General features: G+C 41.8%; 1 protein-coding gene across 4 annotated transcripts in view; it reads right to left on the bottom strand.

Annotated features, from left to right (window-relative positions):
- The window catches only part of RAP1GAP2 (RAP1 GTPase activating protein 2), a 240374-nt gene that overhangs the window by 52409 nt on the left and 160765 nt on the right, over positions 1–27200 (bottom strand). For 3 of the 4 annotated variants that reach the window (XR_010067545.1, XR_010067543.1, XM_063297332.1), the window contains 5 exons: positions 8680–8715; positions 7483–7527; positions 5964–5996; positions 4336–4545; positions 1381–1484 (listed from right to left, as the gene is read on the bottom strand). Coding sequence is in view for 1 of the 4 variants with exons in the window: in XM_063297332.1 (XP_063153402.1) it covers positions 1381–1484; positions 4336–4545; positions 5964–5996; positions 7483–7527; positions 8680–8715 (428 nt within the window). In the remaining 3 variants the exon portion in view is untranslated. The remainder of the gene's footprint in view (positions 1–1380; positions 1485–4335; positions 4546–5963; positions 5997–7482; positions 7528–8679; positions 8716–27200) is intronic. The other variant, XR_010067544.1, reaches the window with a different exon arrangement.

Here is a 27200-nt window from a genome sequence, read left to right as displayed (position 1 = left end):
TTTCAGAAAAACATCTATTTCTGTTTTATTGACTATTCTAAAGCCTTTGACTGTGTGGACCATAACAAATTGTGGCAAGTTCTTAGCGGTATGGGGATACCAAGTCATCTTGTATGCCTCCTGAAGAATCTGTATAATGACCAAGTAGCAACAGTTAAGAACAGATCACGGAACAACGGACTGGTTTAAGATTGGGAAAGGAGTACGGCAGGGCTGTATACTCTCACCCAATCTATTCAACTTGTATGCAGAACACATCATGCGACAAGCTGGGCTTGAGGAATCCAAGGCTGGAGTTAAAATCTCTGGAAGAAACATTAACAATCTCAGATATGCAGATGATACCACTTTGATGGCTGAAAGTGAAGAGGAACTGAGGAGCCTTATGATGAAGGTGAAAGAAGAAGGTGCAAAAGCTGGCTTGCAGCTAAACCTCAAAAAAACCAAGATTATGGCAACTAGCTTGATTGATAACTGGCAAATAGAGGGAGAAAATGTAGAAGCAGTGAAAGACTTTGTATTCCTAGGTGCAAAGATTACTGCAGATGCTGACTGCAGTCAGGAAATCAGAAGACGCTTAATCCTTGAGAGAAGAGCAATGACAAATCTCGATAAAATAGTTAAGAGCAGAGACATCACACTGACAACAAAGGCCCGCATAGTTAAAGCAATGGTGTTCCCTGTAGTAACATATGGCTGCGAGAGCTGGACCATAAGGAAGGCTGAGAGAAGGAAGATCGATGCTTTTGAACTGTGGTGTTGGAGGAAAATTCTGAGAGTGCCTTGGACTGCCAGAAGATCAAACCAGTCCATCCTCCAGGAAATCAAGCCAGACTGCTCACTTGAGGGAATGATATTAAAGGCAAAACTGAAATACTTTGGCCACATAATGAGAAGACAGGACACCCTGGAGAAGATGCTGATGCTAGGGAGAGTGGAAGGCAAAAGGAAGAGGGGCCGACCAAAGGCAAGATGGATGGATTATATTCTAGAGGTGACGGACTTGTCCCTGGGGGAGCATGGTGTCGACGACCGACAGGAAGCTCTGGCGTGGGCTGGTCCATGAAGTCACGAAGAGTCGGAAGTGACTAAACGAATAAACAACAACAAATTCTGGTCTGTGACCATATTAAAGATTGATTGATTGAAATAAGTAATATTATAGTTCAGTTCAATGTAGAATCTAATGCAAGTGAAAATATGTCCACTAGGTTTGTTGGGAATTCAAGTCAGAATGGGTGATCTTGACTGGGAATTATGGTAACCATAGTACCCAAACTTTGAAGAGTACTGATGTAGAAAAGCCGCTGTAGAAACTAATGAACAAAACTTTCATGAACATCAATACAGTCTTGTTTTCTTTATATGCTGTTTCCTTACCTGAGAATAATCCGTAGATATTCAATCCCATCTGCCTCTTCACATTTAATGGAAAGGATCAAATTGCCCAGGCTGCTGGCTGTGCAGTAAAAATTTAAATGATCCTAAAGATAGAAATAACACGTTAAGAGTGTCAGGAAAGAGCCACGAAGAAACTAAACTTAGTTCTTTAACCTGCCCTCCCTCTCTTCCATGGTTTCATCATTGATCTTCAGCTCACTTTTAACACCCAGGAGGAATCACAAGAGACCCATCCATGGTTTATGATCACCTTGCAAGTCCTTTAGGGAAACAGGAAATATTTATATACATAACATTCTGCCATTTCAGGGTTTGGACCCAGTCATGCAATGCCAGGGACTGTGTATGTTAGAAAGCACTGAGCATAATGTGGTTGATGACCAAGTAAGACCAGCCCCAACTTGGAAAAGAACTCCAATTTTATTTTATTTTATTTTGAATTACAGAGTAATCTTCTCCTACATCCAACCATAAGGGTATTAGAACTTTATTCATCCCATCCCCAAGGAGGCCATCAGAAGCAGAGAGAAGATAGATCCTTCACACCGGTCATACCGGACCTCCAGGACACAAACTCAGCATAAAATGCCTCCTAAATCCTCAGGATTGCATGTAGCTTCAGGGGCACGCACAGGGGGTCAAAAAAGTCAATATGCAATTGGAGTCACACCCCTTTTTTCAACATGTCAGACAGAAGGACACACCTGAATATTTTGCTTGCCACGCATAATCATAATTAACTAGAGCTCATTCATGAATCCCACTGGCATCACTTAGACAAGATATCCTTTGAATGGGGAAAGATGCATTCTTCCAGTCAGGGTAGACAATATTTTTGGCTGGGAAGATGCACTTTTTAATTATGTTGGTCTCCAATGGCTGTCGATTTTTTTTACCCTCCCCTGTTGCTGTCACTCATGAGTGACGCCAACAGGGGAAGGTAAGAAAATGGTCAGCATTTGTTGGCTTTTAGGTGGATTGGATTTAGGTTAGGGTTAAGGGTTAGGTTTAGCATGCTAATCTTATTGGGATGATTAAATACTGGATTTGGACAGGGAGACCCAGGTTCAAACCAATCACAAAATTCACGGGGTGATTTTGGGCTTTATCTGGATACTGAATTAATGCATATTCTGAGTTGGCACAACACACTGAATGGTTAATTACGAAGTCTGCATTCATTCACCAAGTCTTCTTTTTTGTTGTTTGTTGTTGTTTACTAACTAAACTCAGCATATTCTGCAAATGCAGATGCTGGTTTTTAATCAACCTGAGTACAACTGTTATGGAGCCTGATACCTCACTAGGTTGTTGTTGGGCATAAAATTGGGGGAGCTCTTCATGTATGCCCCCTGTTACTGCTAGAGAAAAGGGGTGATACAAATGCAACAATGGTATAAACCTTTTATACTTGTTGTGGCCCAAGAAAGGCAGAAAATCATACTATTATATACTAATCAGTATATAATACTAATCATAATTATATACTAATCAGGCAGCTTCCACTTGAATTTTGGTGATATGATCTGGAGGCACTTTAATGCCTCTGAATGGGGGCAAGTGGCTATCTGTAGTCTAGAGAACAATGCTGATCTACAAGTTCCCCATTTCCTCTGATAATTGTTTCCCCCATTCCTTCCTTCCTTCCTTCCTTCCTTCCTTCCTTCCTTCCTTCCTTCCTTCCTCCCTCCCTCCCTCCCTCCCTCCCTCCCCGCTTCCTCTTTTTCTGCCTTTTTTTTCTTCCTCCTCTTCTCTTTTTCTTTTCCTTCTTCATGTGTTCACTCTCTATTTTTCCCTCTGTTCTCTGACACCAACCTAGACACGTTTTCATCAACTTCCTTTCAATTTTGAAACAGTTTGGATATGCTTCATAGCATCTGCCTCTTTCAATGATGTTCTAGCAGAGAGAAAAGGATGAGAGGTGTGTTTTAATAGCTGCATAGTTCTGAATTTCAGGGACCCTCTGAGATGGGGATCAAGGATAGACCCCTTCAGATCCATCCCAAAGAAAACAGGAGCATTAAGAAGGGCCCTGAAGTTGGGCAGCACAAAGAATTCTTAACCCAGCTTTCTGTGTCACACAGCACCTAATCAGATCTACCTTGATGCTCATCAACATGGACAAAAAGGTGACATCTGTCTTCCACTGTTGCTCCCCAACATCTGGACTTTAGGAAATACAGTCTATGATTCCAGACATAGCAAACAGGCATAAACCTGGTAGCTACGAAAAACTTTTTAAACAGAAAATAGGGATAAGGGCAGTTCTAGGTTGGTAAGAACTATTTCACTCCTTATATTATTCACTATGGGCAATAAAAAGTATGGGTCCTCTCAAATGACAAAATTGTGTAAATGGCTTAAAAGAAATGCTTTTAATGTGCCCAAGGAAGATGAAAGGAAGTCTATCATAGCCCACACATGTAAGAGATATGCTGCCCTTGAGACAGGGACCAGTTTCTTTAAACTGGTAGCTCACCATGGACAGCCTGACCTTCTCTAGTTTCTTGTTAAAACCAGATACCCTGGTGGCCATCATCAAATTTGGTGGCAATGAATGCCACAGTTTAACACTATGTTTATAAAGAAACTCCATTCCCCTTGTCCTTTAGTTTATCTCCCCCCAAGTTTCCCTTTCCTGATGCTCTATTTTTCCCCTCCCTCTCTGTATGCATTTTTATCAGACCTGAGTCTTCCCATGTTAACTTTGAATGGTTGATCCTGAGTCATTTTTAATGGATGACCTTGAATTTTGATACTAGGAGTGAGTGTGTGGAAAGCTCTCTAGCTACCTTTTCCAAACTAAGCACAGTTTTTTATATAGATAGTCCTCGACTTATGACCACTTGTTTAGCGACCATTTAATATTTCTGAGCAGCTGAAGCTCTGCATAACCACGTGTGTAATGGAGCAAACACCTCATTTCCCACTAACCTTTCCTAAGAAATGTTTCCGGTACGCCTTGGCTTCACCTTTGCACTCCAGTTTGTAGCCGTAAGTGCTGGGGCTGAGTGGTTCCTCCTCTTCATCACAGATGCTGCTTTCCGACGAGGTGGGTGTGCTGAGGTTCTCAGGGTCTTCGATCCAGTAGCCCCCAAACTGAGGCAAGATGATTAAGGGGTAGGGACTGCCTTTTTCTAAAATCTGTGAGGCGGGGGGAAAGGAGGGGTTATCAGATGCATCTTTAGGGCACTGTGCTTGGTTTGTTATGGCTGCCTTGGTCTGAAACATGAGGCCACTGATTGAGACATAAAGGGAGATTCCATAAATATCTCAGGGCAGACTCTCAGGCTGGCATGTAGGTGTGGACACAGAAGGAGGGCTCAACTCCATTTCCAGCTGTTGTTTTGTATATGTTCAATTCTAGCCCATTCTAAAGGAAGTCACATTAAAACAGTTTGGTCTAGTGCAGTGTTTCTCAGCATTAGCAACGTTAAGATGTATGGACTTCAACTCCCAGAATTCTGGGAGTTAAAGTCCATACACCTTAAAGTTGCCAAGATTGAGAACACTGGTCTAGTGGTCAAGGCTCCAGGCTAGAAACCAGGAGACTGTGAATTCTAGTCCCACCTTAGACGTGAAAGCCATCTAGGTGACTTTGGGCCAGTCCCTCTCTCTCAGTCCAATTTACCTCACAGGGCTGCTGTTGTGGGGAAAATAGGAAGAGGAAGGAATATGAGGCATGTTCACTGAGTTATTTATAAAAATAATAAAGGCAGGATTTAAAAAATCTTTAAAAATGCAAGCTTACATTCTTCACAGTCCCAACCCCAACTGGCAAAAAAAAAAAAAAGATCTCTCAAATGTCACACAACTCTATGTTGCAATTACATTCTCAAAAGATTTAACAAAAGATTTGGGTGGAGTTTGTCCTTACTCATGACAGAGTTAACTCCATCTGAGCTCCATCATAAGCATGGGGAAGCATGGGGAAAAAGCAGGATTGGTTATAAAGCTCCAGAGTTCAGCTGTTTCCAGTCTCTGGCCTAGATGATTAAAGCAACACAATCTGTTTAGTGTGCAGATTGCAGAGATATTTATTCTGGATATCCCAAAACTGATGCTAACCACATATTTTTGGCTTGTACCTCTCTGATTATTGGAAGTCACAGTCATTCCACACTGAGACCCATCTAAAGAGTGTTATGTTCAAGAAAGTTGCCTTAGTTATTTAAAGCATTCTTAACATTCTTTAGTGTTTATTCTTAGCATTCTTAACCCTATGGCTTTTTCAGCCAAAAGCATCTTCCAGTGCATACAAAACCAAGCTATATCTATTCTTGCAAAGCACCAGGAGCATCTTGGAGTGGAGTCTGGTGAGGTTCAAAAAAGACAAGATGGCAGGCCCGAATGTGTGATTGAAGCCCCACCCCCCCTTTTATGTGTGTCAGACACATATAGAAAAGGTGGGAGTCTTCAGTTGCAAGGTTGTTATCTTGAGTTTTTTGACCCCCATTTAAATGTGACTGCAGTAAAAATAGCTCACCAGGTCAGGCTTTAAACTTCTCAGTGACTTTCTTTTAGCAATTGTTCTATGCCTTTTTTTCCCCTGGACTACATACCTCATCAATGCTGGGATATGGGATATAGTCCTCCTGGAAGATATTAAAAAACATACAAGAAAATGTCACTTGCAGTTCTATTTCAAACGCCATTTAAGATAATAAAAGCAGCTTTGTTTCTTTCAGAAATATAATTGATGTTGCTTTTGAAAGACCCAGTTTCTTTAAAAGTGCAATTAGTATAGGCTTGATAGCTTCCTTCCTTCCTTCCCTCCCTCCCTCCCTCTTTGTCCTTTCGCTCATTTGCTTCTGTTCTCTTCTCTTTCCTCCTTTTTTTGTTCTCTCCTTATTCTTCCTGCCTTTCTGAACCTCCTGGCAGCCGAACACAAGAGAGAGCTGTTGAATCCATCAGTGTTAGGTCTCCCACTTACCTGTGGAGAAGCAACCCAATATATAAAGAAAATAAAACGTTAAAAAAAGGAAAGAAAAAAAATATTGGCTCATGGCACAAAGATGGATTAGAGGCATACCCTAGACCTCTAATTTATCACTGGATTTTCAGTCAGAACCCCAGTTTTCAATAATACTCTAAGGTTTCAATAATACTAAGGTTTTAGTGATACTCAAGGTTCAGTAATACTCAATAATACTCAAGGTTCAATAATACTCAAAAATACTCAAGGTTCAGCCATACTCAATAATACTCAAGGTTCGACAATACTCAAAAAAATACTCAAGGTTCAGTAATATTCAATAATACTCTAAGTTTTTCACTATCAGAACACTGTTCTGAGTTCATCTGCAAGGATTCTGCTAGACAGGCAACTAATGACTGTCCTCTGATAACAGCACAAGTCTTCCTGATATCTTTGGAAGGAAACACACTTCTTTAGCAGGAAGGATTGAGGAATTAATGTGCAACCTGTTTGAAGCCGGAACTCATTAAAGGAAGATGATTGGACAGTCTCCACCATACAGCACCACAGATGGCCTGGAATTGCCACACCTCTCAGTGCAGTCCCTGGTGTTCTCCAAGCCTTGTTGCTTTCTTGCAGATGTTTCATTGCCAGGCTTGGCAACCTCTTCAGTGCGAACCTGGTTCAATGGTTCACACTGAAGAGGTTGCCTAGCCTGGGTTCACACTGAAGAGGTTGCCTAGCCTGGCAATGAAACGTCTGCAAGAAAACAACAAGGCTCGGAGAACACCAAGGATGCCACAGTTCAACCCTGAGCTACAAATTTTCGCTTTGATTGGTACATCTCACAGTGGAACCCAGGGAACTCCAACATTTATTTTACCGACAGCTTACAAGATGATAAAATGTCACCAGAGCTCAGTGTTCTCACCTGAAACCTCCTGAGATCTGACAATCTTCTGACATGTTAGCCGTTAAAAAAAAAAATTCCCTGCCCAGGATAAATCATAGCATTCAGAGTCTGGAATAGTACTGATTCATGCATAGATAATAGGAGGAGAGATGATATCCTAGGATGCAGTCCTGAAATAGTTTGCACTGCAAATTTTCCCACACCAGAAAGGTTGTGGGTCTCGTTAAAAGAGCCTTGCATTGACTCTGACCTTGTTTTTCTGGCCTCCACCCTTCTGTTCTTCTGATTTTGGTCCCTGTTTAAATGAAGAAAAAGTAGTTAAAGGCCTTATTTTGGAATAGAATTCCTACATAGCATCTGCTTAGATTTGGTCTGTAGAAACCAAGTGGGAACTCCCCCAATATAGCCCCATTTCTCACGCTTCCCAGGAGATGTGGACAAAGAGGAAGCTGCAGAAAAGGAGCTGCGATTTATCAGTGTTCTTCACTGGAAAAGGTCTAATGAGAGAGGCTTGTTTGCTTGTCTATTTAATGGCATTTCATCTTTCAAGACAAGCGTGCCCCGTGAGTATGGCATAACAATTGTCATTTAGTACCACGCATTCAAAAAATAACCCAGAACCCTTTTAAATGCATTTGAAACCAGTCCTGTTAACACAAACCAAAGCTGACACTTAACAATATGAAGCAAGTCATGGGAAGCAAAGCTAAAAACCGCTGTGTTTCGAGTGCTGGGAAGCATGCGTTAGTCTAGTCGGTGACAGCAATCTCCTTTGTTGTTTTATTTACTACTGAGAATACCCTCAATGAATGGGAACAGCCATCCTTTCATTTTCATCACAAATGACACTTCATCACCACACAATAGCACATGTCATACACTTGCTGCTTCTCTTAACGTGCCACAGTCACATGGAGATCCCTGGGGCCCCACCCAGAGATTCCTTCAAAGAGGTGGCAGGGCCACAAAATTGAGATCTTTTAGGGGTGATGCAGATTAAGAAGCTGAATCATTATCTTAAGTCTTGCAGAAGCCTAAGACACTTGAACAAAACCCCAAACAACACGTATCGGCTATTTCTCCTGGTGGCAAGGCCTAACAGATTTGACACCCCTTGGGGCTGTCACTGAACAGTGTTGGGATGGGAGGAGAAATATCATATAACACCAGTTCAGTGAAGGATGATCACAGAATCACAGAGTTAGAAGGGACCTTGGAAGTCTTCTAGTCCAGCCCCCTGCCCAAGGCAAGAATCCTCATACCTCTTGATGAGTGCTTGCCTTCCTCTGCTATCGCCAACCCAACCAACAGCTGACATTTAAGGCAGTGATCAGCCATCAAGAATAGCATACACTGATTGCCCCAGTCCTCCAAAACTTTGTCCAATCCCCCTCATCACACTGAAAGCATCAAAATCAAGTTAGATGGAGCGTGCTGTTTTGCTTACCTGCATTTTTTCTAGCATTTCGAAGAACTCTGCAGACTAGGCGAGGGGGGGTGGGGGGGGGAGAGAGAGAGAGAGAGAGAGAAACTCAGGAAACTAATGTCAGCATGAAATGAGCAACCCAAAGAGATCGGATACAAGGTTTTAAATTTTTCACTCAACATTCTAATGAGTGGATGTGAAAGCCAGTGAAAGTGAAGACCCAGGAATCTATCCATAGTTTGAAAAACTTTTGACAGCTCTCTGGGCAGGTACACAATTCACCCAAAGTTTTCACCACTACAGTGAGGTGTGCCCCATTTTCATTGAAACTATATTCACTTGACTCTCCCTACAAATCAGCAGTGCAAATACTGTGCGAAAAGGCCAACATTTTGACCGAGTGATTGATTGATTTGGCTGCTAATGCTCAGAGGTACGGTATATGCTTCTACTGCATGGTTACACTTTGTTGTTCCTTAAGACAATCTTGGTGACTCTCTATCCCAAAACGTTGTGGCTTGAGCTGAAAGTTCATCCCAACTATGAGGATGACACCAGCATTTATTCATCTGAAATGTTTACATCCCATCAATCCTCTCCTGAAAAATAGGTAAAGTTTCTGGTAGGCCAGGTAAAATCTTCCTCAGGACCATCTTGACTCCTGGTGACTTTATGGACACATCCATGTAGGTTCTGTTCAAAACAATACAAAAGTGGCTTCCCACTGCTTTCTTTCAGTATTTGTTTAGCTTCCTAGCCTAGTGTATAGCCTTGGTGTTTTCCAGGTAGCCTCCCATCTGAATACTAGCCAGACCTGACCTGACTTAGCATCCAAGTCCAGACAAGGTCAGCCAGCTTGCAAAAACAGTAAATCCATCCCAAGAAAAACATTGTTACATAATGGAAATGGCAACAAGAAAAGCCAGCAATAAATCAGTTCCAAAGCAACTACAATATAAACATTACAAAATGCAATAAAAGCGAACAGAAGACAGCGTAACTAGAAGAATTATATATAATTACAGGAGGCAGCAATTTTTTTTAAAAAGGCATTTCAGCCTGAACTGCCAAAGGCATTCCTAAATAGGAAGATCAAACTGGGGAAGGCGAGGAGCCATTGGCTATAAGCTGTTCTTGTTATTAAATATATACCCTGTGTTTCTACTTACTGTATAAAATCATTCAAGCAGCATAGAGCAGTAGAATGAAATGCAAAATCTAAAACACGGTAACAAAATCAAGACAAATCAAAACCAAGTTCATTGAAAAGAGATGCATTTTGGCCATGTTCTTAAATATCAGATATGTGGGATCACCTATGCAGAAGCAAACAACCACCACCATTAGAAATGGGCAAACTCTACCAGACACAAAATTCTAAAATATTGGATTATTATCCCTTGCCACAAAAAGCAGGGTATAAAAGGGTGCTATGGCAATATATATATATATATATATATATATATATATATACATACATACATACATACATACACACACACACACACACACACACACACACACACACACACACTTGCATTTTTGGAACCGTTCCCATTCAACCAGTAGGAAGGAATGGGAGAAATTCTCGTAATTATAATATTGGCTTATTGTGTTAGCCTTGTGTCCTGCACCTTCCATTAAATCACAAGACAAAACTAAGGGAATCCCTTCTGGGGGGTATTTTGCAAATCCAAAAGCTTAGATTAGAGAGGAGGTGTAGGAGAAATCAGCAAACACCAGCACTACCACTGCCAAACGGAATTCTCAATAAAGTTTGGGAACCAGACTGTTCCCAGTTGAGGGAAGGTGGTCTGGACAGACCAGTAGCATTGTTCCAAGGTTTGGGACAGGATTGGTCTTCTGCCCTAAATGGAGATGCAGACATCCACCTGTAACTTTTTGCATGTAAGCAAGGTGAACTTTCCTTATAGAAAGGTACCTGAGTAGGATGGGGAATCTTATCTGTTCCATCAAGGGCACTGTTTGGAAGCATCCAGGTGGGGCAGGGGAGCAAAGTAGGCTGGGATTGTGAGACCCAGTTTGGTGTACTGGTTAAGGCACCAGGCTAGAAACCAGGAGAGCATGTGTTCTAGTTCTGCCTTGGGCACAAAGCCAGCTGGGTGACCTTGGGCCAGTCCCTCTCTCTCAGCTCTAGGAAGGAGGAGGCAAGGGCAAACCACTTCTGAAAATATTGCCAAGAAAACTGCAGGGACTTGTCCAGGGACTCACCAGGAGTCAAAAAGGCAAAAAAAAAAAAAAAAAAGCTGGGACTATAAACATCTTGGAGGGTCTAGAATGGAACAATTCTAGCAGGACTGGAAAATGGAATAGCAGGAAACAACTCCATAAATTTGCCATCAAATTTCTGTTGCATAATTTCAGACCATATTTTGGGGGGCAGAGTTAAGGATGGGAAAGGAGCAAGGCTGGCTGGCCTTCCACATGTATCTTGTTCACATTACTATTCTATTTGGGGGAGGGGAAAAATCCAACCATGGTCTCAATGTCATGAGCAGAACTATGGGCCACCCTACAGGACCTACCACTCAGATCCATGCCCGAGATGGGAAGAGAGGATCTTCTGATCTCTCCCACATAGCTCTGACCAGCCAATTGGCTGGCTGCCCTGTTGTATCACTCTGATAGGGTCCTCCAAGTGGCATACTATGGAGTGGTCATGACAACTGCCTGAATCATGGCTCTGCTCTAAAGACTGGCTCCTAAAATGACATAGGGAATGATCAGCTGGGAAGGCAGACAGAGAGATATGCCCCTTAGGTGGAAGGAAGCAACTAGTTTGGATAGAAGGTTGAGAAGGCAGCAGATGCGGGCACAGCCCTGGTCACTGCCGATTCTAGTTCAGTGCCTGAAGTAGCTACTTCATTATTCTTCAGAGTTAAAGCCTATAATAACCAGAACAGAAAAAGCAGGGATTGTTTTCTCTTATCAGCTAAATTCCCTGCTTTTGCCAAAACCTTTTCCCATCCCAGTAGTAATGCTTCTATATTTACATTTTGCTTACTGAAATGACCCAGCACTTTTGGCACTCTGGAGCCAAATTGGAACTTGTTTTTTTTTTAATGAGCTGGTTTCCCATCATACAGATGCAAAAGGCTAGAATTATGCTACTCTGCTACTCTGACACAGCAGAGCATTGTTACCAAATTTCCGTTTTTCCACTAGGAATTTGCTAATGTCTGTGTGTTCTAATCTTAGTTCTGCTTTTCCCCATATAAGACTCACTGGTCCATAAAGGCTATCCCTACAGCTAGCATAATACCACCTGGAGAAGGCCAGATCATTCAGTTTCACAGTCTCCCACATTTTTTAAAAACTCACATTCTTTCTGCCTCATTTATGGAGGACTTCATGCATTTTAACACCAAATGAATTGAGCAACATTCTCTTCTCTCTTTAGTGTTATCTACTCAAGAAGACCTAAGACTGAGATTCATCTTTCCCCTAACCTACTAAAGGATGGTTCAACAAACCACAGTCTAAGGACTTTCTGTGGCCCTATACCTTATTTTTAGGCCCACAGCTTGTGTGCCTGAAATTTGGAGCCAGGTTGTGTGCTCCTGTGATACACCAAAATTAGAACAGGACACAATGAGGTGAGATATAGCAGTATGTAAGGCAAGATGCATTAATGGGTGAAACACTTTTGACAGTTACTGTGGTGTAGGGGTGAAGGTGCTAGACTAAGAACAGGGAAACCAAGCTTCTGGTCTCACCCACAGCCACAGGAGTTCCCTGGAAGACTTTGGGCCAGTCCCCTTCTCTCTGCCCAAGAACCAGAGTGATTCCAGAGCTGGACTAGGAGTTCAAGTCCTCCTCAACCACAGAAACTCAGAAGAGGACTTTGGACCAGTCACTCTCACACCTTAAAAGCCACTGGGATGTAATGGTTAAGGTGCTGGACTTAGAGTGGGGAGACACAGGTTCTAGTCCCCCTTCAGCCACGGAAACTCTCTGGGTGACTGTTGGCTTGTCTCCCTCAGCCAAGCCCACCTCCCAGGTTTGTTGAAATGGCCTGCTCCTGAAACAGCTCACAGAACAAAACTGTTTGTCTTAATCCCTTCAATGAAAAATTCTAAGTATCTGATTATTGAACCACACTTGGGGGAGGGCTCCCTAGGTAATTGACCCCCCCCCCCGGTTCCTTAGAAAAAAGGCATTAAAGAGGGGAACAGTAGGCATTCTAAGCCAGAGAAAAGGCAGGGTTGGACTATTAGACTTATTTGTGGCCAGCTTCCAAGAGCCAACCCAAGCAAATGAGATTTACTATATCGCATTTTGAATTTTCCAGTCATTTGCAAGGTCATCTCCTGCAGTCTTGCAACAGCAGGGTACTGTAATTGGATTGCAAGTTTATTTTCTCAGGAAGCTGCTTTCCTTGAAGAGGGAGACAGAGAGACAGAGAAAGACGGATCTACTAATAAAACACACAAGCTATCTCTGTCTGTCTTGGGAGTGATGGTCAAATATAGGAACGCTCCTAATAATCGAACACTGCTTTCTTTGCAAGAACAAAAAAAGAAGCCAGGTAGGAAACACTGCCAAAAGTGCCATCTTCTCCACCAACTTGGACATCTAATGATTACACCTTTGTTTGCTCATCAGGATTCCCTCCACCTTCGGTTCCTTTCATTTCCAGCCACCATCACTGTACAGACACACGCAGACACATACTTCTGGTTTATATAGCCCTTTGTCCATCTCTTCCTGAATTTCGGTTTAACTAAGAAACATCACAGAAAGTCATGCTTGGCTTAGAAATTCTCCAGCCCTTCTTTGTATGGTTCTCATTCCATCTGATGAAAGAGAATGGGCTTTTGAAAGGTCTTCAAAAGACAAGAGTGAAGAACAATTCCTTACCATTTAGTGTTGAAATGACCAAAGGGTGTCTAGGAATATTCTCTCTTTCATTGCATATCTGTCCAGGGATCTATTGCCTCCCTGGCTTCTCACACTTCCACAGAAACCCAAGGAGGACCTCAGGAGAGATGTTCTCCCAAGGACCTTTTTCAGAATTTGAACTCCAGGCAGCTAGGGAGGCTACAAAGTCACAGAAAGGAGCTTCACAGGAAAAGTAGAAAAGTAACATGGCAATAGCATCTTCTGTCAACTCCAATAAAGAAAATTCAAAAACACCACGAAGAAAAACTCAAAGGAAGTTCTCAAGTACCATGAAACTAAAGCAGAAAAACAAGCTTGTTCCATAGCGTGGAAAAAAATACGAGAAATTGCAGGCCAGATGTGGTACAATACTAAAAGGAAGTTTAAGACTGGAACTTTCTAAACTTTTTAAAATGAATTTTGGGATTGTAGTAATTGGAGAATAATGGAATTTTAGACGGTAGAGGTAGATTGAAGGTCATCCAATCCAACCCTAATTTCCTATGGATTAAGGAGATAATGGTGCTCTGTTTTTGTTTTATTTTTTCCAGCACCAGTGGAGAAACTAAACAAAAATGCAATCACAATGCCATCACATAACCTTTTTAAAAAGGCACCAGATCTACCACTACCCATTTTGGACGTGAAAGGAGGTTTTGATGGCAGATTAACAAGGAACAAAAGGGGCTGTTGTGATGGCCATTTGGAGAAGGAATGGTGCAGTTAATTTGATAGTTTGCTGTCAATTTTGCATTTTCAAATGGAAACCTGTCTGTCATTCAGAGGTGCCCACAGGATCCGATGATTTTTGTCAAAATGAAAACAACGATTTTTGCCATTATGATACAAGCTCCTGCCCCTTTCACACATGCATGTGATGTAACAATGCACGTAAAAGGGGGTGGAGCTTGCATCACGATGACACAATGCTGCTTTTTGTCACCCTTTGACAGCACCTGTGGATACCTCTGCTGCCATCTGAAATTTGCACTTGCCTGAATTTGAGCCCAGGACTCCCTGTCTTAGTCCAACATCTGGATTTCAACACCACACTAAAGTCCATTTCTATAGCCAAAGCCGAGCAGTAGCAGACTTAGATGTCAAGCTTTGCCATTCCTGGAAATCTGAAACCTGACCTTCTCAGCATTTAACTTAAGTTTCAGTGGAGACAAAGGTACAACTGTAACTCTTATCGATAGGCGGCAGTTGGTGGCATTTCCAGTGTTCTGCTGCAAAAGAGAGTGAATGACTAGCCAAAACATATGCTGAACAAAAAATGAGTTCTCATAATTACTCTGCATCCCTAGATTCACATAAGGTAAAAAGGATTCCCTAACCAGTTTCTGTCCCTAAATTCAGACAGGCAGCATTGATGCTAATGCTGACATTACAAAAAAAGACATGATTTATGAGATTAAAGTGTTGGTTTCACATACACACATATCCACACACATCCATACATTTATACCTTCCTGTGCTGTTTACACAACAACAAAATCTCTTCCCATATGTTCTTGGGAAGCTATTAAACTGTATTTTTCACCCACTTGGAAAATAATCCCCTCCCTTGTTGCATTTTCAAATTTATGTAAGTTAACAGTACCAAGATTCATGCTAGGCAAGGGATTTCTCCTTCATTTTTCCTTATCAGTTCTCAATTTCACAAAGAAGAAATTGCTTGTGGCGTTTCTATGAAAAAGAGGATCATTGCATAAATAAATAAATAAATAAATAAATTTCCATGAAAATTCTCACAGGTGGCATGTGGAATCCTTGCACTGATTGATTGATTGATTGATTGAGTTTACAGGGCTGCTCCAATCACAACTAACACTGAGTGACCTACAATTCTTCCTCGGTATTTTAGATTAAAACAAAGCAAAACAAAATGCAGAAAACAGATTGAAGCAATAACATCACAATAGAAGACCCTGGAGATGGTTGCAGTCCACCCACCCATCCAATTAAAACTATTAGTTTAAGTTAATAAAATTTAAATGAACATTTCCATCAGTCAAAGGAGAAACATCTCCTTCAACCTCACGGGATGTCAGCCCTTCAAGGTAGACCAGACAAGGAAACCAAAGTCGTGCAGGCTAATACTACTTTTATTACAAGGTTACAGTAACAGAATCTTGCAAGTCTTAATACTTTCCCTCCCTCCTTTTATCTTCGTGGGAGCTAAGGAGCGTCTTGACTGAGATGCTTACTCAAATTACATTTCTGCCCCTGACTCAGTTTTCTTTTATCTGACCATTGACTTGGTTGAGGCTCTTCCTCCTATTGTTATTTCTTTTGCCCATTACATTGGGTTTGTTTGAACAGCAGTTTTTCTAAAGGCTAAACAAAGAAGGAGACATTAAAATACCCCAAGGATGCTCTTCCAAAGGAGGGGGCAGAGATAGAGAAGGCACACTTCTGCAGCCCCTTTAGATGGCACTCCCTGAGGACATGGAGAGAGCCTGCCCCTTTTGACCTTCTTGGGTGGACAAATGTTATTGAGAGAAGGCAGTTCTGCAGATATCCAAGCCCTGAACCATGAAGGGCTTTAAAGGCAACAACCAGCACTTTGAATTGCACCTGGAAGCCAACCACTAACCAACGCACCTCCCAAAGCAGTGATGTTATATGGGTACAACAAGGAGCACCCATGATTGCCTAGACTGCTGCATTCTGGATCAACTGTAGAATGGAGAAGCAAAATGGTATGTGGGAATGACCTTGGGAGACGGGAGGGAGAGCTGTGATGACGACCAGCATGTAGAAAATATCTCAGCCCAGGGAAGGCGGGAGGGCATGGGAAGCATTTCAGAGGGGGCCCTCCCTAGTTTTCCAGAGAGTAAAAGGAAAGTAGGGGAGAAATGCTTTCAGTCTTGCACGATTCTGTTCATGTAACCTTACAATAAAGATAGAGCTAATACTCCTGGTTGTGCTTCTTGTCTGGACTACCTCACAGGGCTAACAAGAAGGATGGTCGACCTGTTATCATGCTATGATCTCTCCCCTTCCTTTGATCTGCAGGTTAGTGGCAGGAGCCAGAGTGAGTACCCCTTCTGCTTTCTGTTCCCAAAACAAAGCTTGAGAGAGCTACCTGATACTGTAGTGAACTCTCAGAGGTCTTCTGCCCCCTACAAGAGGCATCTGTCAATTTCAGGATGCTCGAGAATTCCTTTCAAATGTCCTTAGAATCATATCCTCATAGGGTTGGAATGGATCTTGGAGATCTAGTCTGAGCCTCCCTAGAGCAGGAAACCTCATACCTCCCAGACAAATGGCTGTCCAACCTTTGCTTGAAGCCTCCAGTGATGGAACACCCCCTTCAGACCCACTTCAGGAAGCAGGCTGCTCCACTGCTTAATAGTTCTCACAGTCAGGAAGTCCCTCCTTATTTCAAGTTTGCATCTCTCTATATAAACCATCCCCCACTGGTTCTTATCCTAAACTGAAATTTTAAAAATGAAAGAAGTTTCCCCCTAGTGTCTTCCTTTGGGAAGCCTAGGGAAACAGGAAACACAAAACAGAGGACTGTGCAGTGAAAAACAGGATATTCACACATACCCCTTGGCTACTTCATAGCTACATATGAACAAGAACACTATCCATAAGAATTTTATCCAAATTCTCATCTCCTTTGACAGAATTTTCTAAAACCCATCCTCTGTCATCAGGTTGAACGAGAACTGGTTGAAAATGTAGAGCACATTTGCTGCAGACATCCAGTTTTTGCCCCAAACTACGCCTTCACTAGGAGTTGTATATCTATAGCTAAATGACAGTGAAGGAAATTTAACACAAAGTTTACCAATAGCAAAATCTCTTTTAGGAATTCCCTAATTAGTTGCAGGCAGAAGGAATGTCAAATCTTGAGGAAGTGGCATCTTCAGACACTTAGACACCAAAGACATCAGGGGACAGGAAGAACAAGTTGCAGCACAACGAGAAAGCTTAGGTTAGTGCAGAGGCATAGTGCTCTCCTGAATCACTGCTTATTTCCAAAACAGAATTGCATCTAAATCTAGCACTAAGCATGACTTAGCTTTTTAAAAAGTTCCTGGTTGCAAAGCAGTCTTCACCCACAATAAATCTTTCTAGTGATGGTGGTAATGTGCTAGCATTTTTATTCATGGGAAGATGCAACCTAAAGGAGTTGGGGGAAGCTGTGGGCCTCCATCTAGTGACTCCACATAAGTCCCATCTTCCCTGATCACTGGCTGAGGCTGATGAGACCTGGAGTCCAGGGACACTTGAAGGGAGATAAGGATCCACAGGCAGGAATTATTCCTATCTCAGAAGGGATCAGATAAGTAGATCCAATCCACACGGAGAGAGGTGCTCAGAAGTTCTGCAATGTCCTTCAGCATTCATCAACCATATCCAGCACAGCCTCCCAAACAATGCCTGGCTTAGAAAGTATTAGTTTTCATCCGCTTAATATGAAAAACTTCACTGTTTAGCAGAGGTCAATCCAGTTTACAGTGAATCTTGTGGCCAATATGCTGCACGTATCTCCCTTCTCCCTTACTCACCAGAATGTTACTCAAGAGATCCATCATTTTCTGTATAACTTGCTCCTTCCAGCAAGCTAAGTAAGAGCTACAGGCATCCAAAAACCCTGCTTGTCTTCTGGGGGAATTTCTCTGAATCCAGAGGTTGGTCTGGTCACCCATATAGTCAGTACTTTCGACTTCTCCCCAAACCACCTTTGGTTAATATTTCCCTCAGGAACACATTGCAGGCTGGCGGTTTTACAGGTGAAATGGGCGTGGCGAATTCATCAAGCAGGGCACCCAAAACAGGTTGTGCAGGAAATATGCTTTTAATATTTCAAGCAAGGAGAAGTTGCCTTTTTTTTTTCTGGCAACTCTCCAAAGTTTGGAGCTAGATCAAAGGCATCTCATTGTCTAAGAGTCATGTTAATGTGGAAGGCAAACATACCGGGGAACTGTGCGCAAGTGTGTGACTGTGCCTATGTGTTCAAGAGGGATGGAGCGAGTGAGAAAAAAAAAGCAATCACAATTTTAATAAAACTGTCAGAAGCAAGAGGTTATTAATTAGCAGGTTTGTCACCTGTCTTCTATTTCAGGCAGCTGTTCCTTATATAGAATTAAAACGAAGTGTTTCTTTCCAAATTAATAAGGAATGCAATTTGTTCCCCTTTTTTTGGGTATCAGGCGGTAAGAACTAGTGAAAAATGCAGCTTGATCATGCCATGCGTTTATTTTTTCTGAAAATTTACCATGATCAGACTCTGCTGTTTACTTTTAATGCCACATTTCAAGAGGGCGATGCATTTTAATAGAGTAGCATTCAGTCTGCCACTGAAATCAGAGACACATTTAACTATCGTGATGATGGAAGTCCGTAAAGACCTTAGCTATGCCTTTATCTGAACTCTATTCAAGGGTTCTAGATATAGAAAAGCAGTATATAAATATTGCAATTAAATGCATTTAATGGAGTGCAATATATTTTAATAAAGCACTGTTCCTTGTTTTGCCACAGGCAATGTGTCATTTTACTGAAATCTTACAAGGTGTTCCTTAGTTCTGGAGCAGGTGGTAAACCTATTAATTAGAATGGGAGGACTGAAGCAGGGTGAGCAATTTTGTGCTTTGAGATGCCCAAGTGAGAATCTGAAAATAAATCTACTGATGACACTGTGGAAGGAGGTGGGTTTATTTTAATTATTTTCACTTCATCTCATTTCTTTAATATTAGTTTGTTCATTTATTGTCAGACAGGGTAGACTGTCTGTGGGGGGAGCCAGTAATGGGATGCCCATTATGTCTATAGACCCCACCCCACACTTTTTAAAAAAGCCAACTTATGAAATCTTGCAATATTTAGGGGTGAAAGTGCTGCCTTTTCTTTTTCTTTTCTTTTTTTCTCTCTCTCTTTTCACCCTCAAAACATCACGCAAAATCCCATGATGACACCCAGTGCCTGAACAGAAACCACCAACCCCGTGAACAAGGGCAAGGTGCCTGATCCAAAAACTCTTAACAGTCAGGGCAACCTTTTTCAGCAACAGAAACTGGGACAAGTCCCAAGTTCCAACTTTTGTCAATATTACATGTAACGGGTGGCCTCAGGAAATGCCCTCCAGATTTTGGCCCAGAAAAATTCCAGGCCGCTCCCTAAATGTTTAGCTTACATAAACATAAAATGGTACTAATTCAGCCCATCATTTGGAGCTCACCATTTTTAAAAACCATGTAAGAGATCCACCTGATTTCACCTTTAGTGTCCTTCATGGGGAAAAGAACACAATGGCTCTTTTTAATCAGATAAAAAGTATGTCTTCTACATAGAATCAAAGCTTTTTGTCCACATACAGAGATGTATTTAACAACCTATTCATCTTCTTCCCCTAGAATTTGTTTCAATTTTGTGCTTTGAGATGCTAGGTGTAAACCGATGTTTTAACATTGATCATTTTTCTCAGTGGATTAAATTGCCTCCATCCAAATCAATCTATCTTGTTATTCAAAAGTTAAATGCTTCTCCACTAATTGGGGTGGGGGGAATCACTGATTACAGCAGAGTCAAACTGTAAGGAACACCAGTGGGCAAATAGTAAAAGAAATACGTTTCTCCACCAGAATCGTTCATTATATTGTGATGCAATAAAACTAGATATTGGACCTGAAATTCAGGGTCCCTTTTAAGTGTTTTCACACTCCCCAAATGACACCCCCCACCAGGCATGTCAGATAATGAGGACAGTACTAATTCTCATTAGAGTATAACTTTCTTCCCATTATGTTTAAACCATATTTTTGCCATATTATATTTATATTAATTTTACTTTTCTATCGGCAAGGAGTTATTAGCCAGAAATGTACTCTGTGAAATAATGGAAGGTATTTTATTATTTTTACTTCAGTGCTATGCATATATTATTCCATTCAATGAAATAACAGCTTTTATTTTCAAGTAATAATCTAGCCATTCAAGCCCTCTTGCCTGCTAAGGAACATGAAGTCCAGAAAGGACCTGATTGCATCATTGCTATAAACCAGGGTTTTTCCACCAGAATTCCACATAGCCCTGGGGTTCTGCGAGAGGTCCCTAGGGGTTCCCTGGGAGATCACGATTTATTTTAAAAATTATTTCAAATTCGGGCAACTTCACATTAAAGAGGTAAATTTCGTTCTTTATTTTTAGTTCAAGAACACTGTGAATGCCTAGATACAGGCCTACACATGAAACAAATATAATAATTTTGTAACTTCTGGCCTGTATTTGAGCCTGAATGTGCAGGGGTTCCCCGAGGCCTGGAAAATATTTCAAGGGTTCCTCCAGGGCCAAACGGTTGAGGAAGGCTGCTATAAACTGATACTCCAACATAATTTTTCTGTCTGGCCGAGCAGTTCCCTCTGTGCGGTTATTTCTAACAATAGCAATATTCATCTATGTTAGAAGGACAAGTGCTGTAAGACTTAAAGCCCAGAATCTAGAATTATTTGATGGACGGACGGAGATTAGCTTTACATCTGTCACACCCAGCATATAATTGGAAATGCAAGTCAATTAACCCAACACTTAAATCCATTAAACTTTGCAGCTTTAGCAGAATCTATCAACTGCCAGACAGCAGTGAACGCTGAAGATAGGAACCTCTTTTGTTTTCCATGTTCTTCTGTGTTGCTTTCAATAGAAACCTACCTCTTCTGTGCTGGTGAAACAAAATTACACCTTCTCCTCCTTAGGAGTCCTAAGGGTACCTTTCTTCCTCTTAAGGCCATCAGATGCTAATGTGTTGGGGGTAATGTTTGCAGGCCTTGTCAATGCATAAAATGCAGCAGGACAGGAACCAGATCATGTAGCCAATTCTACGGATGTGTTGTTTAAACTTCTGGAAGCTGATTTAGGACATTTTGTTCCCATTCTTCTTCCAGGGGTTCAACACAGGGTAGATGATGCGTAAGAACCTTGTGAGGTAGGCTGGGCTGAGCAAAACTGGCCTGAGGTCAGCCAAGGAATCTTCTTGCTCAGGGAGGATCTGAATATAGTTCTACCCACGAAACTAGGTTCTCACAACATGCTGAGTCCTAAATTAACCAACCCTATTGTATCCCAGTGTGTTAAGCAGAACCAAGCATGTGTGATTAATTTGTGTTCCAAGGTCTTGAATAAATCTGGGCAACCATGTTAATTAAGTAAACTATGGTTTAGTCAACTATGGATGTAAGTTTGCTGTACAAACATAACCTGGGATCTGATCAGTAGATGAGATCTCGTCCCATCTTTGTTTTCTTTGGATTTAGGATTGCCTTGTGTCTGGCCTTATTGAGAGCAATCTCCTGTTTGAAGGACTCTCAGCAGACCAGCCTTGATGGGAAACATTTTGTGTCTGAAAGATGGTCAGAAGAAAGTGTTCTATTTTAAGGGCTGCTTGGGGACAGTACCCTGATGATGATGATGATGATGATGATGATGATGATGATGATGATGTTGATTATACTGAAACCTTGACTTAACAAACCAAAGAGGGCACAGAGTACCCATTCTTCCTGGCTGTCCATTAAATTACAGAGTTCATCATTGCTGTTGTTTATGTCATTTGCATGATGTGATTTGCAACAATTTACATCATTTGCGATTATTATGCATATGGTGCAAATCAACTCAATTAAAGTCCCATCATTTGGCTGAGGATGCAAATAACATAAATAATGCAAATTACATCCGTCCCTTTGGAATATTTGCCACTTTAGAAGACCAGAATTCAAGAAAAGTAGGGCAGAATGTGAGGCAAACACATTACAAGTAGTCCTCACTTAATGACCATTCAGCTGGAGATAGTTCAGACTTACAACGATGCTGGAAAAATTGGCTTATGACCATTGCTGGGTCCCCACAGTCATGTGATCACCATTTTCAACCTTCCCAGCCAGCTTCCAGCAAGCAAAATCAATGGGAAACTGCATGATTTGCTTAACAATCATGTGGTTCACTTGACAACAATGTGATTTGCTTAATGACCACGGTGATTCGCTTAACGGCCACCACAAAAAGGTTGTAAAATCAGGTCAGATTCGCTTAACGACTGCATTGCTTAGTGACCAAAATTCCAGTCCCAATTATGGTCGTTAAGCAAGGACTACCTGTAAGTACAGCATCTGCAGATTAGGAAGAAATCTATGACCTTTGAGATGATACTAGACTACAACACCGAGCATCTGCACCTTGCCAACGTGAGGGTTTCTCAGAATAATTCAACAGCATCTGAAGGCCATCAGTTCTCTATCTCTGTGGCAGATAAGGGAGGGATCAAAGTATCCCTGACAGAGAAATAATAAAGACCCTTATTTCCAGAAGCCTAGATTACATTCCATCTTATTTAACAAGAGGAAAAAAGGCTGCCTTAATGGTCACAATGCTGGGATAGAACAAAGGAGATCAAATTCAAGTCATTCTGTTATGCCAGCTTAGCATGTCATATCAATCCAACCAATTGTCCAGTTAGGCAAATCAAGGGTTAGCAATGATATTTGAACCCAGCTCTTGACCTTGGAACAGTCATTCTCTCTCAGCCCAATCTATCTGACAAGGTAGATCTTTGGGGGATAAAATTAGGAGTCCCAGATGCACAACCTTGGGTTCATGAAGGAAAGGGAGAATATAAGTCTAAGAAATCAGTAATAATGATGATTGGAATACCACCACACTGATTGGACGACAAGAAGGTGGAGGAAGAGAAGAAAGAAAAGTGAGGGCTATCAATATTTTACTAAGCTAACTTTGTTCTTTTAGAGCATCTAGTTTAAAAGACCGTGGCATAAATCTGGGCTATGGACTTTTGCCAGGGCCCCAATCATGTGGCACCATCTTGACTTCTTTGACACCTCTGTAGACACCCCTTCTCCCCATGGAAAAGATCCTAAAATCCCCTCTTTGCAACCCAACAGTAGCCTGTTAATCTCCTTTTCACCTGATTATATAGCCTTATTCACGTGTAAGAAGAATCAACAATAAGGAAGCCATTCCAGCTGGCAAGCAGCAGCTGAAGTTGAGAACACCCTTTAATAAAATCAGCCTGAGTTCCTAAATTGGCAGTCCCCTACTATGAGCCCTCCAAGTGAATGGGGACTGTTGTACTCAGAATTCCTGGCTAGCAGGCTCATGGGCTGTAATAAACGATAGAAGAAAGACTTGACGGCTGCACTTTATTATTTATTTATTTGTTTGTTATTTAAATTTATATCACCGCCCATCTCCCCCAACTTGGCTTCTCTGGAGGAGAAGAGAACAACATGAAGTCCTAAAGAGTGAGCAGCTGAAAGGGATTAGAGCAGAATTTCTCAGACAGTGCTATTTGCGCCATAGGTGGGACTCAGAAACAGTCTATGTGGGACACAGAACAAGTCACCAAAACTTTGATTAAATCTTTAAAAGTTACCATTAGTGATAAATATAACTCAGGATGCCTGTAAACATGTCAACATTCTTCTTGGCAAGTGGGGGTTTCTTGTTTTTATCTTGATGGCACCAATGTTCTTTGAGAGCATAATCAGTGGGACATGACATACCAAAGGCTGAAAGATTCTAAGCTAGTCTGAAGCCCTCTGGAACGGTAGAAGATGCTGCCATACCACCAGTATCAAATTGCATTTTTAGCTGTTAGTCAAAAGCACCAAGGCCTTGGGGCAAGTGCCACTGCTTTCCAATGTCCCATAGAATCATAGAACTCTAGAGTTGGGACCCCCAAGGATCATCTAATCCAATCCTCTGTGACATGCAAGAAAACTCAACTAAGCCATTCACGAGAGGTGGCTGTCCAGCCTCTTCTTAAAATCCTCCAGAGATGAAGAACTCACAACCTCCATAGTGAGACCATTTCATGGTTGTACAGATCTTACCATAATGAAGTTTTTCTCCTGTGCATATGAATCTTTGGAAGCTAATGTAAATTAGGCTGTTATTGCTCTTTTGAACAGCTCACATGAGACTCGTCTCCCCTACTTAAAAAGGTACCTTGCCCCTTTGTCTCAATCCTCACAATTTTTTCTTGTGCCATCACTGTAGGGCACCCCATTTTTATCCTTTACTCAAGTGTAAGTATCTGCTAAGCCATCTTGTCATATTTTGGATGCTTTATGTGAAGGCCTTGTTGGAGGAAAATCCTGAGAGTGCCTTGGACTGCAAGAAGATCAAACCAGTCCATCCTCCAGGAAATAAAGCCAGACTGCTCACTTGAGGGAATGATATTAAAGGCAAAACTGAAATACTTTGGCCACATAATGAGAAGACAGGACACCCTGGAGAAGATGCTGATGCTAGGGAGAGTGGAGAGCGAAAGGAAGAGGGGCTGACCAAGGGCAAGGTGGATGGATGATATTCTAGAGGTGACGGACTCATCCCTGGGGGAGCTGGGGGTGTTGACGACCGACAAGAAGCTCTGGCGTGGGCTGGTCCATGAAGTCACGAAGAGTCGGAAGCGACTGAACGAATAAACAACAAACATGTGAAGGCCTAGCTCTCTTGACAAGTCTATAATGCTGAGAAAGTTGGAAGGAAAGAGAAGAAGAGGAAGACCAGTAGCAGGGTGGATGGACTTGATCACAGTGGTGATGGGTGCACCCTCAGAAGACCTAATGGGCCATGCTCAGGACCGATCGCCCTGGAGGTCTATCTGTGTGGTTAACATGATGGCACATAATCAATCAATCAATCAATCAATCAATTAGCCTGTTCATAATATTATTATTTAGGTTCTTTCACCATCAGAAGGCCTGAAGGACCAGGTTGGGGTTCATCCTGGGGATAATCTATCTATATGGTCCTGATGGCACATAATCAATAAAATCACTAAGTCACGCACACAAACATTTGCCTTGATCCTTCAAGACACCACCGGCTCTATATTTAAATAAACAAATATTAATGAAAATATTAATGAATGGGTAATATTCCACTGGTGGGCATGGAATGATCTCAAAATTTATGGGGAACAATAAAAAACCATCCAACAACTCATGGAGCGCGTTTGGTTTCCCCTTTGGAAGATCATTACGGTTTTGGTTTTCTGTCAAAAACACAATTAAAGCGAAGTGCATAAACTTCAAATCCCGGGGATTCTACCTTGGGATTAATTTGGGGAGTTTGTTTGTGTTTTGTTTTTAAAGAGATCTCATAATAACATGCAGAGACACTCACAACTCCTTCAGCATCAACTCATACAATTAAAATCTCATCAGGGAGTTTCTCAAAAAAAAAAAAAAAAAGGCTGTAATTGGATTGAAGGGAGAAAAGAAGGGAAAACTCTTAGGAACCGAAGAGGACCATCGTAGTTGTGCGCACATAAGCATAGCACATAATTTGAATAAAGGCCAAATGTTACTGTCTGGCTTCCGTTTCTCTCCCTCCTCGGTGAATTGACAAAAACCGTCCTGACACCCCCATCCGCAAAGAGGCTGATAGAAAACCTCTAGCATAATGCAATCATTTGAGCCCAAATAAACACAGGCCACAATTAGAGATTTCTACGCCAATGGTGCTGCAGAAGGTTAGGAATCACTGGGGAACAAGCAGTGCACAAATGAAAGGACATCTATTTCCACACACAAGATTTTCCTGCAGAACCCCTGAGAGAACAGGAGGGGGTGTACATGGTTTTTCTTTCAATTTTCATGATTAAAATGAACTTGGTTTTCTATTTTCCCCCCGAAAAAAGTAGAATTTTCTTGGAGGGCAAGATCTGGAATATTCTTGGGGGTAGGAAAAGACCCCATCTTTGTGGCTGTTTCCTTTTGCTGCCTTGCCTACTTCTGAGTTGAAGTTCTATCCACCGGATGAGATGAGAGAAACGGTCTGTCTTTAGAAGGTGCATTCAGTCCACCTCCCTTTTCTCAAGCTCTCAGATCAAAGAGATGTGGAGGTTACATCTGTAAAGCCCTCATTTATGAGGTTTTTACATGACTTCCAGCTCCCTTCCGGGGGGTAATGTAAGATGGCATAAAGGCAAACGGAGTGAAAACCAGTTTGGTGTAGTGGTTAAAGACACCAGGCTAGAAACCAGGAGACCGTGAGTTCTAGTGCCTTAGGCACAAAGCCAGCTGGGGGACTTTGGGCCAGTCACTCTCTCTCAGCCCCAGGAAGAAGGCAAGGGGAAGCCACCTCACAAAGTCACTGCTGTTGTGGGGGAAATAATAGGGCAGAGCATTATGTACACGACCTTAAGTTGCACAAAATAAAGGTGGAGTATAAACCAGTAAATAAATAATGATAAGGCACTAAGCTAGAAGGCTGTAATGGAGGAAAGGTGGAAGGAAAGAGAAGAAGAGGATGACCAGCTTCAAGGTGGGTGGACTCAGTTACAGTGTAATAAATGCACTGTTGAAGACCTTAAAGACCAGGCTGGGGACAGATCATCCTGGAGAAAATCTATCTATGTACTCACTAAGAGTAGACAATGACTTGATGGCACATAACCAAAAGGCTAGAAACCAGGAGGCTGTGAGTTTGTCTTGCCTTAGGCATGAAGCCAACTGGGTGACCTTGGGCCAGTCCCTCTCTTTCTCAGCCCTATGAAGAAGACAGGAACAAGCCACTGTTGCCAAGAAAACTGCAGGGACCTCTCCATGTAGTTGCCAGGGGTCATGACTACCGTGATGGTCAAATATATATAAAGACAA

This window comes from Candoia aspera, chromosome 1 (assembly GCF_035149785.1).
Source record: "Candoia aspera isolate rCanAsp1 chromosome 1, rCanAsp1.hap2, whole genome shotgun sequence".
Classification (NCBI taxonomy): Eukaryota; Metazoa; Chordata; class Lepidosauria; order Squamata; family Boidae; genus Candoia; species Candoia aspera.
The sequence above is the reverse complement of the archived record's forward strand: the minus strand, read 5'-3'. Positions and strand labels throughout refer to the sequence as shown.